The sequence below is a fragment of the Meriones unguiculatus genome, chromosome 17, assembly GCF_030254825.1.
Source record: "Meriones unguiculatus strain TT.TT164.6M chromosome 17, Bangor_MerUng_6.1, whole genome shotgun sequence".
Lineage (NCBI taxonomy): Eukaryota > Metazoa > Chordata > Mammalia > Rodentia > Muridae > Meriones > Meriones unguiculatus.
Genome location: NC_083364.1, coordinates 89,467,919 through 89,482,030, shown reverse-complemented (window position 1 = coordinate 89,482,030; position 14,112 = coordinate 89,467,919). Strand labels below are relative to the sequence as shown.

Below are 14,112 nucleotides of genomic sequence, written 5' to 3'. Positions count from 1 at the left end.
TGGTTTTAGCACAGTTTGGTTTTATAGAACTGTTCCACCACTTCTGAGTTAGATATCGTTAGTGATTTCACTATCAAAACCTAACAATTACAGTAGGTTAATTACCATGTTAATTGCTTCACTTGAATTTTTGTCACAATAAAAACTTTATTCACTAAAAGGGTAAGGTTATTAGAATTATAATCTGCAATTTGTTTCCTCTTTTCCTCTTCCCCTCTCCTTCCCTTTCTCTCCCTCCCTCTCCCCCTTGCTTCTTCCCTCTGTCCCTCTCTCTCCTCCCTCTCTCTACCCTTTCATCCGTCCCCCTCTTCTCCTCTCTTTCCCCTCCCTCTCTCTTCCTCTCTCCCCCTCTTCTCCCTCTCCTCCCTCTCTGCCTCTTTCCCTCTCTTCCCCTCTCTCTCTTTTCCTCTCTCTCTTCCTTTCTTCCCCTCTCCCTCTCCCCCCTCTCCCTTTCTATCCCCTCCCCCCTTTCCCTCTCCCCCCTCCTCCTGTCTCCCTCTTTCTCCCCTTTCCCCTTCTCTCCCCCCTCTCTCCCTTTCCCTCTATCTCTCTCTCCCTCTCTCTCCCTCTCTCCCCCTCTCCCTCTCTCTCCTCTTCTCTCTTCCCCGTCTCCTTTTCTCCCTCTCCCCCACCTCCAACCTAACTTTTTCTGAGACAGGGTTTATCTGTGTAGCCTTGGCTGTCCTGGACTCACTTTGTAGATCAGGCTGGCCTGCCTCTGCCTTCCTTCCCAGTGCTGGGATTTCAGGCATGTGCCACTGTACTCTGCTGTTTTTGTTGTTGTTGTTGTTTTGTTTTGTTTTTGTATTTTGAAACTGTTTCACTGTGTAGCTCAGCCTGGCCTGGAACTCAACTATGAAGACGACCAACAGGACTCACAGAGACCTACTTTCCACTGCCTTGAATGTGTTGGGATTAAAGACTTGTGCCAAGCCCAGAAATTTCCATATTTACTTCCAGTTATCAGCTGTTAATATTTGTTCAGATTTTTCTTTCCTTTCTTAATTTATAAATTTTGCTGACCCTTAGGAGTTAATTTCAGTATTTAACCTTGTGTATTCTAAATTCTCAACTTTATATACTCTGAAAACAATACCACAATGCCATTCTTCATATAAAATACAAAACTTTCACCATGGCAGAATACCCAAATACAACGTACAGACTTGTAGTTCACATTTTACTAACCTTTGTATTTTTAATTCTATTATTATTATTACTATTATCATTTTGACTAGTCCTGACTGTTCTGGAATTCTTTCACAGAGATATGTCTGCCTCAGCCTCCCAAATGCTGGGGTTAAAGGCATGAACCACCACGAATGGCTTAATGCTGTTTTTAGATAACAACATTTTGCAAGCATTTATAATAACATTTAAAAAGCATTTATGGCTCAGTCAAGTCTCTCATTTCCTTTGGCTGCCATTATTTAAGCTTTTTGATTTAAATAGTTTCTTGTTTCCTGCTCCAAGGATGAGCTTGTCCTTTATATCATAATAACCAGGAAGAGTTGGCCATTACTTTGATTTATTTAGACTCATCTAATCGTTTCCTTATATCAATTCAAGTTAAGCCATTTCTTACCAGACTGCTTTGTATGATGCCGTTCTTAGTCTGTCACACTAGAAGTGCACAATACTTCCCTTCCCCCCCTTGAGATAGGGTTTCTCTATGTAGCCTTAGCTGTTCTGGGACTAGTTCTGTAGACCAAACTGGCTGTTTTGTTTTTTTGTTTTGTTTTTGTTTTTTTCTTTTTCTTTTCTTTTTTTTTAATCAATGGCATTTGTTTAATGTTGACCATGGTAAAGTTATCTTTTTTTCCCTTGGGTAACAACAAATATGTATTTATAGTCTGAAATTAAATATACTTATCCCTGAAAATGTTTTGCGCCCTTAAACTTATTTATTTTTATTTTATGGCCATTAGTGTTGTGCCTCTGTGTATATTTGTGTGAAGGTTTCTGAACTCTTGGAGCTGGAGTTACAGACAGTGGTGAACTGCCATGTGGGTGCTAGGAATTGAACCCGGGTTCTCTGGAAGAGCATCCAGTGCTCTCAACCACTGACCTATCTCTCCAGCCCCCTGAAGTTTAGTTTTTAAAATGTTACCTCCAATGGGGAAGGTCAGAGGATAATTTTCTAGAGCCTATTCCTTAAGTCCTTTATGTGGATTCCCAGCCTGCAAGTCCAGATTGCCTGATGGTTTGCACAGCAAGTGCTTTTTACCCTGTGAGCCATCTTACTGGGCCTGGACTTGAACATAACAAGTAGCATATGTTCAATAGAAAATAGTGCTGGGTGCCACATATATTTATAGATTATAGATATATGTGTCTGGTTTTATTGTTTTGTTTTGATTTGGGATTTTGCTATGTAGTACAGCCTGGTCTGAGACTTCTTATGTAGCCCAGGCTGGCCCCAAGCTTGTGATCTTGTTGCAGCCTCTTTAGTGCTGGAATCCCAGACTTGTGCAACTAAGATGGCTAACTACTGTTCTTTTTGTTTGTTTTGAGACTTGGTCCTATATATATCAGGCTGGACTGAGTCTGGCTCTAACACCAAAATCCTCCCACCTCCCTTTCTAAATGCTGGGGAATGGGATTACAGGTTTGCACCACCACACAGCTGATTGTTGTCCCTCAATTGTTAAATACCTTGTTCTTTGGCTGGAGAGCACTGAGATGCTAACAAGGAGACCTGGGGTTTCTGCCTTTCTAGGGTCAGGGTTACAAGCAACCACACCACACTTCTTTTTATGGGTTCTGGGGAACTTCATACTTGGGGGGGTGAGGGCAAGTCTTCTAAAGACTATATTAGTACTCTTGCCCAAGGTTCTCTTTTTTTTATGGGGGGGGGGTTGCTTGTGAGACAGGGTTTCTTTGTAGTTCTGGCTGTCCTGGAACTTGCTTTTAGACCAGGCTGGCCTCCACCTCAAACTCAGAGATGCCTGCCTCTGCCTCCCCAGTGGTGTGTGCATCACCATCTGGCTTGCCCAATGTTCTTTTTTGTTTTGTTTTGTTTTGTTTAAGTGCTTCTTACTATTTATTTCTGTATTGCATGAGCATGCTTGCCCATGTGCACTTGTTTGGAGATCAGAGGACATTCAGTTCTTGCCTTTCTCCATGTGGGTCCTAGGATGTAGCTTAGGTCCTCATGCTTGGCATAAGGTGTACTTACCTTCTATGCCATTTTGTTTGGCCCTTAGGTTGTAATTTTTATTTAAGTAGGAGTATAAGTATCTAACCTGCAAAGATCAGAATAGTAATTGTGTATTATACCCACAGTAGAAATTGAGTAAAAGTCACCGTTTGTCCATTTAAGGAAGTAGTTTCAAACGGGAGGCTGGGATTTGATACATTTTCTCTTGCTGCTAGTTATCACCATCAAATTGATGCTTCAGTTCTCACTGCAGCCTTCAATGATTTAGTAGTAGGAGTTTGTTTTTTGTGGCTTTTTTATTAGTTTTTGTTTTGAAGATAGATTTTCTCTTTGTAGCCCTAACTGTCCTGGAACTCTTTTTGCACACCAGATTGGCCTTGAATTCAGAGATCCACCTGCCTCTTAGTTAATAGTGACTAAATTTTCTTTGTATAGTTCAAATATTTGTCTTTTCTCTAATAGCAGATCCCCTAACTTTTAGAAGTAGAAGATTTGTATATTGTAAATATTAGTCAGTATACTGAAAGTAGTTCAAAACAGAATCAGTTTATTATTAATAATTAAAATTATTATTGTTTTTTTGAGACAGGGTTTTTCTGTGTAGCCTTGGCTGTCCTGGACTCACTTTTTAGACCAGGCTGGCCTTGAATTCACAGAGATCTGCCTGCCTCTGCCTCCTAGCCCACGGCTGGGATTATAGGTGTTTGCCGCTGCACCCAGCTAAATATTAACTTAAAGAAAAAGTACTTTTAATTAATGTATGTGTGAGAATGTGCTCTGATTCTTTTTCCCCCTTTTCTTTATCAGCCTTCAAACAGCGGCCGAGCTGCAGAACTCCTTGCCAAGGAGCAGGGAACAGTGACTGGATTTATTGGTTTTGGAACATCTCACAGTGACCTTGGCTATGTTCCTGCTATTCAAGGAGCTGAAGACATAGACAGTGTCGTAGATGCTGAATTCCGAATGGTGCTTCGGAAACTTTCTAAAAAAGATGTCATAACAAAATTAAAGGCAAGTTTCCCTGTTTTCACAAAAACAGTTAAGAATATAGTTTTCGGGGCTGGAGAGATGGCTCAGTGGTTAAGAGCACTGTCTGCTCTTCCAATGGTCATGAGTTCAATTCCCAGCAACCACATGGTGGCTCACAACCATCTATAATGTGAACTGATTCCTTCTTCTGGCAGATGTAAATGTAGATAGAACACTCATATACATAAAAAAAATAAAAAATCTTTAAAAAAAAGAATATAGTTTTCTTAGAATAAATTTAGATATATTTGATGTAAAGAAAAATGTGCAGTAATTTGTTATTAGTTCTTTTACAGTTGTAATTTTTTTTGACACGTAAGTTTAGTTGACATTTATCTTTTGGGCTATAAATTAGTTTGTTGCTCTGAAAGTTTTGAACCACATTTTACAACCTTACTCATGATAGACTTACTCATGATAGGAGAATGTAATTTTTTTTTTAATTTTTAGTTATTTTTAGAGTTTTGCCCTTGCTGTCCTGGAACTTACTATGTAGATCAGGCTATCCTTAAATTTGTGACAATTTTCGGCCTCTGCCTCCTGAGTGTTGGAATTAGAGATGTGAGCCACCATGCCTGGTTATTGTTATGTATGAATTTATGTATGTTTGTATTTAAGTTTTTCGCCTTAATATATGGGCCCTATGTCCATATGTGTGCCCAAGAGGCCAAGAGAAGTTATTGGATCTTCTGGAACTGTAGTTAGGGCTGTGAGTCATTATGTGGGTGCCTGGAACCAAACCTGGGTTATTGAAGATAAGCCGATGCTCTTAACTGCTGAGCTGTCTCCACACTATTTACACAATTTTTTTATTTTTATTTTTAATTTTTTTTGAGAGGCAGTGTTGTGATATTGCTAAGCTACTCTGAGATTTATAGACTTAAGTAGTCTTCCTCAACCTTCAGGTAGCTGATACCCTACCCTTTTATTATTCATTCCTTCATTCCTTTATTTATTTATTTTGGTTTTTGGAGGCAGAGTTTCTCTGTATAGCCCTGGTTGTCCTGGAACTCACTATGTAGACCAGGCTGGCCTTGAACTCAGAGATAAGTAGTCTTCCTCAGCCTTCAGGTAGCTGATGCCCTACCCTTTTATCATTCATTCATTCCTTTATTTAGCTATCTATTTATTTATTTATTTATTTTGGGGACAGGGTTTCTCTGTGTAGCCCTGGTTGTCCTGGAACTCACTATGTAGACCAGGCTGGCCTTGAACTCAGAGATCTGCCTGCCCCTGCCTCCCAAGTGGCAATATTAAAGGCATGCACCGCTACCACTTGGCTTTGTTCTAAAAGTCAATGGTTAAGTTTCTGCTGTAGTAGATTTTGAAAGGATTTTTCATGTTTCCTTGTGGAATAGACAGAAATAGTTCATTCTCCTTTTAAATAAAATAGACTAAGTTTCCAAAGCAAAAGAAAGAAAATTAGTGGGCAATGTAACATTTGTTAATTCTTGTTTATGTTAAATATTTCCAGGCAATGCAAGAGTTTGGAACTATGTGCACAGAGAGAGACACGGAAGCTGTCAAAGGGGTTCTTCCATACTGGCCAAGAATCTTCTGCAAAATTTCCCTTGTAAGCATTAGAGTTTATGAGTCTGTTTCTGCCTAAATGATTCATTTCTGGAGAAGATTTCTCTATTGTATTTGCTACAGAAGATTGAGAATGAGTTTCTTATAGTTACTCGTGTTTGAACCTATTTTGGATATAATTTCATTGGAAAGGGGGAAAAAGTGGGGATTATTTCACATAATTGCTGGTAACGAAACAATAAATTCTCTATTTCAAACCAAGTTTTTTCTCTCTCTTTCTTTCTTTCTTTCTTTCTTTCTTTCTTTCTCTTTCTCTTTCTCTTTCTCTCTTTCTGTCTCTTTCTCTTTTTCTTTTCTTTTCTCTTTTCTTTCTTTCTCTTTCTCTTTTTCTTTCTCTTTCTTTTTCTTTGTCTCTTTATCTTGTTTTTCTCTTTCTCTTTTTTCTTTCTCTTTCCCTCTTTTTCTTTCTCTTTCTCTCTTTCTTTCTCTTTTTCTTTCTCTCTTCCTCTCTTTCTCTTTCTCTTTTTCTTTCTCTCTTTTTCTCTTTTTCTTTCTCTTCCTCTCTCTCTTCCTCTTTCTCTTTCTCTCTCTCTCTCTCTCTTTCATGGTTTGTAATTGAATTCAGGGCATTTTTTAACCTAAAACATATGTTCCACTACTGAGTTATTACTCTACCTTGTCAACAGCTAATATGAGTTTGATTATATACATAGACGATTTCCTGCTGTGAGTTACTGTAGAATATTTACAAATATTAGTATTGTTTTAGATCACATTTCTGTTTTTAACAGGATCATGATCGCCGGGTTCGAGAAGCTACGCATCAAGCTTTTGAAAAACTCATCCTTAAAGTAAAAAAGCACTTAGCTCCATACTTAAGAAGTGTAATGGGACATTGGCTAATGGCTCAGTGTGATACATATCCACCAGCTGCAGTTGCAGCAAAAGATGCATTTGAAGCTGCTTTCCCTCCAAGCAAGCAACCTGAAGCTGTAGCGTTTTGTAAGGAAGAAATTACAAGTGTGAGTTTTTGGAATCATTCTGTCCCTGTGTTTCTAAGGTGTCCAAGGGTTCTCAGGCATCTGATAACTCTTTTACCAAATGTGTAAAGAAGAAATAGACTGTGTCTCTTTTCTTAGATGCAATCAACATAAAAGATTTCTGTAGCCTCAGAGGGTATAGAGGTGCTGGCGAGACGGCTCCGTGGCTACAGTGGTCACCAAGTGAGCCTAAGTCCCTGATTTTGTTCCTTACAACCCTCATAAAGGCAGAGAGAGCCTTCCCCTGACCTGCACGTGCACAGTGTGTGCTCTCTGTGGGCCTGAGATGGAAAAGGAAAGCATAGCCTAATCTGTCTCTCAGTTGATTAGTGAGAATAATGAATGACAAGTAGCTGCAAGTATTTAGCGGAAAAGTTCTCTTGATGGGAATTGGAGCCGTCCTAAAATACCCTGTTTTTACCTCAGTAGCAGCCAATGTGGGGGATAGGTAGAAAGAGAAAAACGGGCAAAATAAAAACCTATTAGCTTTGATGTATGAAATGGATAGGTAGGTTGAGGATATGGAAATTTTTAAAACATGATTTTCCCTATATCTGATTACTACTGACAGTTCCTTTGTTTTGTTGGTTTTTGTTTTGTTGCAGGTACTACAAGATCATATTCTAAAAGAAACTCCTGATACACTCAGTGACCCTCAGTAAGTTACATTGTTTCTAAGTAACTAACACTAGTTATTTACTTCCTTGGTTGCTGTGTGTGATTTCGGTATGACATATTTTGAGAATGAATTCCAAATACAGATGAAATTATTTCAGAGTATGCTACATGGTGCTTGTCTGAACTTTGGCTGGTTGTTAAATGTAAATTTTCTGAGATACGTATGTAATTGTATTAGAATTTTAATTTTTTTTTTTTTTTTGTATGTTTGTTTCTTTGTTTTAGTTTTCAAGACAGGGTTTCTTCTCTTTGTAGCCCTTGTCCTTGAACCCACTCTGGAGACCAGGCTGGCCTCAAATACAGATAGATCCATCTGCCTCTGCCTTCCTGGTGCTGGGATTAAAGGGATGCACCACAACCTTCTGCTTTGTTGTTTGGTCTTTTGTTTTTGTTTTTTGGGTTGTTTGTTTGTTTGCTTTATTAACCTTTTGGCAGTCACAGCCACAAGAACTATTTTAAGGTCTGGTATACTTGAAAATGTTATTAAATAGTTGTGTAAAAAGAGTAGTAAAATTTTTTCCTTACCTTTACTGTTATATTGTAACCAAACTGTTAAGACTCAATCAAGGAAAGTAGTCAGATGCCTTATCACCATTCCTCAAATTGTTTAGTACATGTTGCTGAGAGAACATTATACTTGTTTACTTACTCCATACTGTTAGCTTTGCATTTGCTTTCTCCTTTGTTACTTGCAAAATGTGTGGTTAAAATTCTCCTTGTGGGCCAGCCAGATATCTGAGTGGTAAATGCACTTGCTATCAGTTCTCACAGCCTGATATCAGTCCTTAGGCCCTGCATGGTGGAAGGAGAGAAAGCACTCCATCAGTTCATCCTCTGACTTCCAGCTCACACGCACAAACATACACATGCAGACAAGCATGCACCCATGCACATACGAATACACACCATGGCATAGACACATAGGTACTCATGTTAAATAAGTTTGAGAAAACATTCTGTGTGTGCTTACATTTTGAAAGGTGTTTGCAGACAGGAAAAAGGTACAGAAAATAAGGTAGCTGGTGGAAGTTTTAAAAAATATTTAATATAAAGGTGCCAAATATGTAGTTTGGCTTCTTTGCACTCTAACATTTATTTTTCAAATCCAGAACTGTTCCAGAGGAAGAGCGAGAGGCCAAATTCCATCGAGTTGTGACGTGCTCCTTATTGGCACTGAAGAGGGTGCTTTGCTTCTTACCTAACAATGAGCTCGAGGCTCTGGAGGAGAAATTTAAGTCACTTTTATCACAGAATAAGTTTTGGAAGTATGGAAAACACAGTGTACCTCAGGTATCATAATGGTTTTTATTTTAAAACTTTTCTGTAACTTCCCCTGATTTTGCTGTATTTATGCTCATGTTTATTTTTTATGTTTAAAATCATGCAGGCACATCTCTGTGATTGGTCCTTCAGGATGTACTTGTCTTTCTTAGATTTGTAATCTATTTTTACTTCTCTGTTGCTGTTAAGCATTGAACTGATATACATGCTTTGCTAGGTGTGTATTTTCACTTTTGGGCCTCTGTCTCCTGAGGGATGGCATGTGCCATTACTACCAGCTCTCTGTACATTTTCTTTTTTGTTGTTTTCCAAACAGGGTTTCTCTGTGTAATAGACCAGCCTGGCCTGGAGTTCACAGAGTTCAAGCTGCATCTGCCTCCCAAGTGCTGGTATCAAAGGTGTGCATCACCACACCTGGCCCTTTACATTTTCTTAATTTCAGTATGATATGTTCTGGTTTGAAGTTTGTTTCACACATTCATGTGTCTAGCTTACGATTTATTAGAATTCTTAAATCTGTGGGTTGGGATATTTAATTGCCTCCTAAATTCTCAGATATTGCCTCTAGTTATTTCTTTTATTTCATTCTTCTTCTTTGGTGTTATAATTAATTATAGATTAGATCTGTAGTCTATCATATATATCTCATGTGTTTTTTTCACAGTTTTTTCTCTGTGCTGCTTTTGGATAGTTTCTTTTATTTAGTCTTCCACTTGATTGTTTAATCTGCTTGTTTTAGCCCATCCATACTACTCAAACAAAATTACTAAATCCAGATAAGTCATAAAAGTAGAAATATATATCTCCCAGTTACAGAGGCCAGCTAAGTATTGATGGAGGAACTGAAGATAGCTCAGTTTGGGCTCTTGCTGCTGTTGCAGAGGATCTGAGTTCAGTTTCCATCACCCACACAGCATATAATCATGGGTAACTCCAGTTCTACGGGCTCAAACAACTTCTTAGAACCTCCACCCCTAGCTTTGGCTTCTGTTCTTGCCTCTGCAGGCATCAGGCATGCACATGGTACACATGTAAGTGCAGGCAAAAACACTTATGCTATAAAATAAACTATTATAAAAATATTTTTATCCGACTCGATGCATATTTTAGCATATCTTCAATTACAGAATATTTTTTCAAAAATGGGTTTATGCTTCAAAGATGGGTTCTTCTCACTGCATCCTCTTATGTTGGAAGACTTGAAAGGGCAAACTTGCTCCCTCAAACCCTTTTGTGTAGTTGTGTAGTTTCTTACTGCGCCGTTTACCTGCTTTTTTGTTTTGTTTTTTTTTTGTTGTTGTTGTTGTTCTGTTTTTTGAGACAGCCTCACCATATAATTCTGGATATTTTGGAACTAGTACTATTTGTAGACCAGCTAGGCTACCTTTGAACTCACAGAGATCTACCTGCCTCTGCATCCTGAGTGCTGGGACTAAAGTCATTTGCCAATATGCTGAGCTTCCTTTTGTTATGTATTAATTGTGTTTATTAATGTGATATGTTCATTACCTAATAATTATTTCCACACAGCAATTAAGTTTCAGCATGTCAACTGAGTTGGTTGGAAAACATTAAATGTTCCACTACCTTTGAGCTTTACATTTAAATTTATTAGATTAATACATTTTTGCTTTAGGAAAATGCTTCTTTTTTAGATCTATGGTCTGTTATCCTGAAAATGGATAGAATGCTTTTTGTTGTTTGTTTTTTTTTGAGACAGATTTTCTGTGTGTAGCCCTGGATGTCCTGGAATCTGCTCTGTAGACCAGGCTGGATGAACTCAGAGATCCTTCTGCCTCTGCTTCTTGGATGCTGGTATTAAAGGTGTGTGTGCCACCATTGTCCAGCAAAAATTTAGTTTCTTTAGATAAGCACTGTTATGAAGTTTGTGGATGATTAACTTGTATTGCTATGCTTGCTTTTCTCTCTGTTTGTTGTAGCTAATGTCATATTTTATATTTGCTTCGATATATAAGAAACCCCTCTGTTATTAAGTACAATTTGTGTTAAAATTTATATTTTTTTCAGCCTTTATTTTGTCTTGGTGGTTCTGAATATCTTTCCAGATAGTTAATTTTTTTTTTTTCGAGACAGGGTTTCTCTGTGTAGCCTTGTCTGTCCTGGACTTACTTTGTAGACGAGGCTGGCCTCTAACTCACAAAGATCCTCCTGCTTCTGCCTGCTTGAGTGCTGGGATTACAGGTGTGCACACTGTGCCCGGCTAGATTGTTGCTCTTTAATATTTAGAAGGTATTTTTATATAGTGCGTTTAGTTACATGGACAGGAAGTTGTGAGTAGTTGTCACCTGCCACTGCCATAATTAGTTGTGTCACGCATCAGCAGGGTTTAATTTAATTCCACTTTCCGTTTCTTTTAGGTCCGCTCAGCATATTTTGAGTTAGTTTCTGCTTTGTGCCAACATGTTCCTCAGGTGATGAAACAGGAAGCTTCCAAAGTGAGTTCATCTGTACTGCTTAATATTGATGACAGCGACCCTGTTGTCTGCCCATCTCTCTGGGAAGCTGTGCTCTACACACTGACAACTATTGAGGTATGGAAGGAAGGCATACTTCCCTAAATGCCATATGAGAGAGATCAACACATTCTCCTATAATAAAACTCATTGGAAATAATGCTAAACAAATTAACTAAACATGTTGAACTGGCCAATAAAATGGCATACATCTTAAATTCCCTTTCCTACTCCCTTTTTTTCTTCCTTGCCTTCCCTCCCCCCCCTTTCTCTCTTTCTTTCTTTCTTTACTTTCTTTCTCTTTCTCTCTCTTTCTTTTTCACTCTCCCCCCCCCTCTCTTTTTCTTTCTTGTCTTTCTTTCTTAGAGGCTGAGTCTTGCTATATAGCAATATATAGTAATATGTACAGCTATATAGCCTCATAAGTGCTGGCCATACAGGTTTCCGTGACCATTCTCAGCTTGATTTTCTTTTGTCTTTTCTTTTAATTTGATTTTTATTTTTGAGATTTGTTTTCTTTTGAGAAGCATGCTTATAATTTTTAATTACTATTGTAATTTTTGTTGTTGTTTTTGTTATTAGGACTGTTGGCTTCATGTAAATGCAAAAAAAAGTGTGTTTCCCAAGTTGATGGCTATGGTGCGTGAAGGTGGCCGGGGTCTAGCTGCTGTCATATATCCTTATCTTTTACCGTTTATCAGCAAACTTCCCCAGTACATTACAGAGCCAAAGCTGGACTTCTTCAAAAATTTTCTCACCTCTCTAGTTACTGGGTAAGCAATTATATCTTTTTAACTTTAAAAAAATTACATTTATTTCTTTATTATGTGTTTCATGGTGTATGTATGCATGTGCACACACATGTGTGTGCCTGTGTGTCATGGTGTATGTATGAAGTTAAAGTGCAGGTTGCAGAACCTCTTTTGTCTTTCCATTGTGTATGTCCTAGGAATTGAACTCTGGCACTCCGGCTTTGTGAGGCTTTGTGACAAGTGCTGTTAACCCTACTGGGCCATCTTGTCAGCCTAAATTCTGATTTTAAAAGCAAAGGGATTTCTCTTGTTTTTATTCTCATAGCTTTCCTTCTTATTTGAATTTCACCATTTTTTTTCTTCTGTTTGCTAAGCACTTAAAGCTTTCTGAGAAATAGGAAAGAGGAAGCAGGGCAGAATGGTGCCTGAGCCTCAGCTTTAGCTTCTTAGATGGCTAGGATTATAGGACATGGACTGACAGCCAACTCACTTCTTTCTTTGAAAATTGTCAAAGCTTTTATGGTAGTATCCAGTACAAAGATTAAATACAGTGAAGTGCCTAGACAGAAATAGATCATCTTCTCAATGAGTCATGGTATTTTTATATTGATAAATGTAGATGTCCAAATCCAGAAAATAAGCTAGATTTTTTTTTTTTTAATATTTTTAAATATTGGTTTTTTGGGTTTTTTTTTTGTTTGTTTGTTTGTTTGTTTGTTTGGCTTTTGAGACAGGGTTTCCTGTCCTGGGCTCACTTTGTAGACCAGGCTGCCCTCAAACTCACAGCGATCTGCCTGCCTCTTAAAGGCATGTGCCATCCGCTTATAAGCTAGTTTTTAAATGTTCATAACAATTACATGTTAGAGCTGTTTAAGGACCAGTGATAAAGCTTACCTGCCTTATAAGCATGTGCAAGGTCACAGGTCCCATGCCCAAGTACCAAAAAAAGTTACTTCTATTTAACACTTTAAAAAGTTCATGGTATATACTCATTCATAAGTGGATATTAGACATATATTATAGGATAAACATACTAAAATCTGTACACTTAAAGAAGATAAGTAAGAAGGAGGACCCTGGATAAGATGCTTAATCCTCATTCAGAAAGGCAAGCAGGATAGACATTGGAAGAGGGAGAAAACAGGGAACAGGACAGGAGCCTACAACACAGGGCCTCTGAAAGACTCTACCCTGCAGGGTATTAAAGCAGATGCTGAGACTCATAGCCAAACTTTGGGCAGAGTGCAGGGAATCTTACGAAAGAAGTGGGAGATAGACCTGGAGAGGACAGGAGCTCCACAAGGAGAGCAACGAGAACCAAAAATATCTGGGCCCAGGGGTCTTTTCTAAGACTCATACTCCAAGCAAGGACCATTTATGGAGATAACCTAGAACCCCTGCAAGATGTAACCCATGGCAACTCAATGTCCAAGTGGGTTTCCTAGTATGGGGTACAGGGACTATCTCTGACATGAATTCAGTGGCTGGCTCTCTGACCACCTCCCCCTAAGGAGGGAGCAGCCATACCAGGCCACAGAGGAAGACAGTGCAGCCAGTCCTGAGGAGACCTGATAGTCTAGGGTCAGATGGAGGGGAAGAGGTCCTCCCCTATCCATAGACTTGGGGAGCAGCATGGGAGGAGAAGAGGGAGGGAAGGTGCGATTGGGAGGGAACGAGGAAGGGGGTCTACAGCTGGAATGCAAAGTGAGTACATTGTAATAAATAAATAAATGAAAAGGAAAAAAATTTAAAAAGTTCACCTTTTGTTTAATAAAGTGTATATTTTTATAATTATTTTGTACTATTTTCACATTTTAAATATCACAATTTCTCTGCTTGTGTTTCATCTTTCATATTTATATATGGATTGATGCATAAACAGGAAATATGTTGTCTTAACCTAGGTTTGAAATCAAATTTTTTTCTTTTTTATAGTTCTTGACATTTACATTATCATCAATTATAATATTTTGGTTGCTCTTATTTTTTAGTTTTAATAATTTGGTTTTGAATCTTTAGTGTGATATCTTTTTAATGTCTTTAGTGATTCTAAGTTCTTTTCCTTTAAATTTTATTTATCTGTTTGTTTAATGTATGAGTGCTCTATCTGCATGTACACATGCATGCCAGAAATGTGCATCAGATCACATTATAGATGCTGTGAGCCA

At 38.3% G+C, this 14,112-nt stretch overlaps 1 protein-coding gene across 1 annotated transcript in view; it reads left to right on the top strand.

The window, feature by feature from the left end:
- Ltn1 (listerin E3 ubiquitin protein ligase 1) overlaps nucleotides 1–14,112 on the top strand; it is a 48,540-nt gene that overhangs the window by 786 nt on the left and 33,642 nt on the right. Inside the window, exons 2-8 of the mRNA XM_060370682.1 lie at nucleotides 3,968–4,171; nucleotides 5,664–5,762; nucleotides 6,511–6,741; nucleotides 7,365–7,417; nucleotides 8,547–8,727; nucleotides 11,097–11,270; nucleotides 11,775–11,965. Coding sequence (XP_060226665.1) covers nucleotides 3,968–4,171; nucleotides 5,664–5,762; nucleotides 6,511–6,741; nucleotides 7,365–7,417; nucleotides 8,547–8,727; nucleotides 11,097–11,270; nucleotides 11,775–11,965 — 1,133 coding nt within the window. The remainder of the gene's footprint in view (nucleotides 1–3,967; nucleotides 4,172–5,663; nucleotides 5,763–6,510; nucleotides 6,742–7,364; nucleotides 7,418–8,546; nucleotides 8,728–11,096; nucleotides 11,271–11,774; nucleotides 11,966–14,112) is intronic.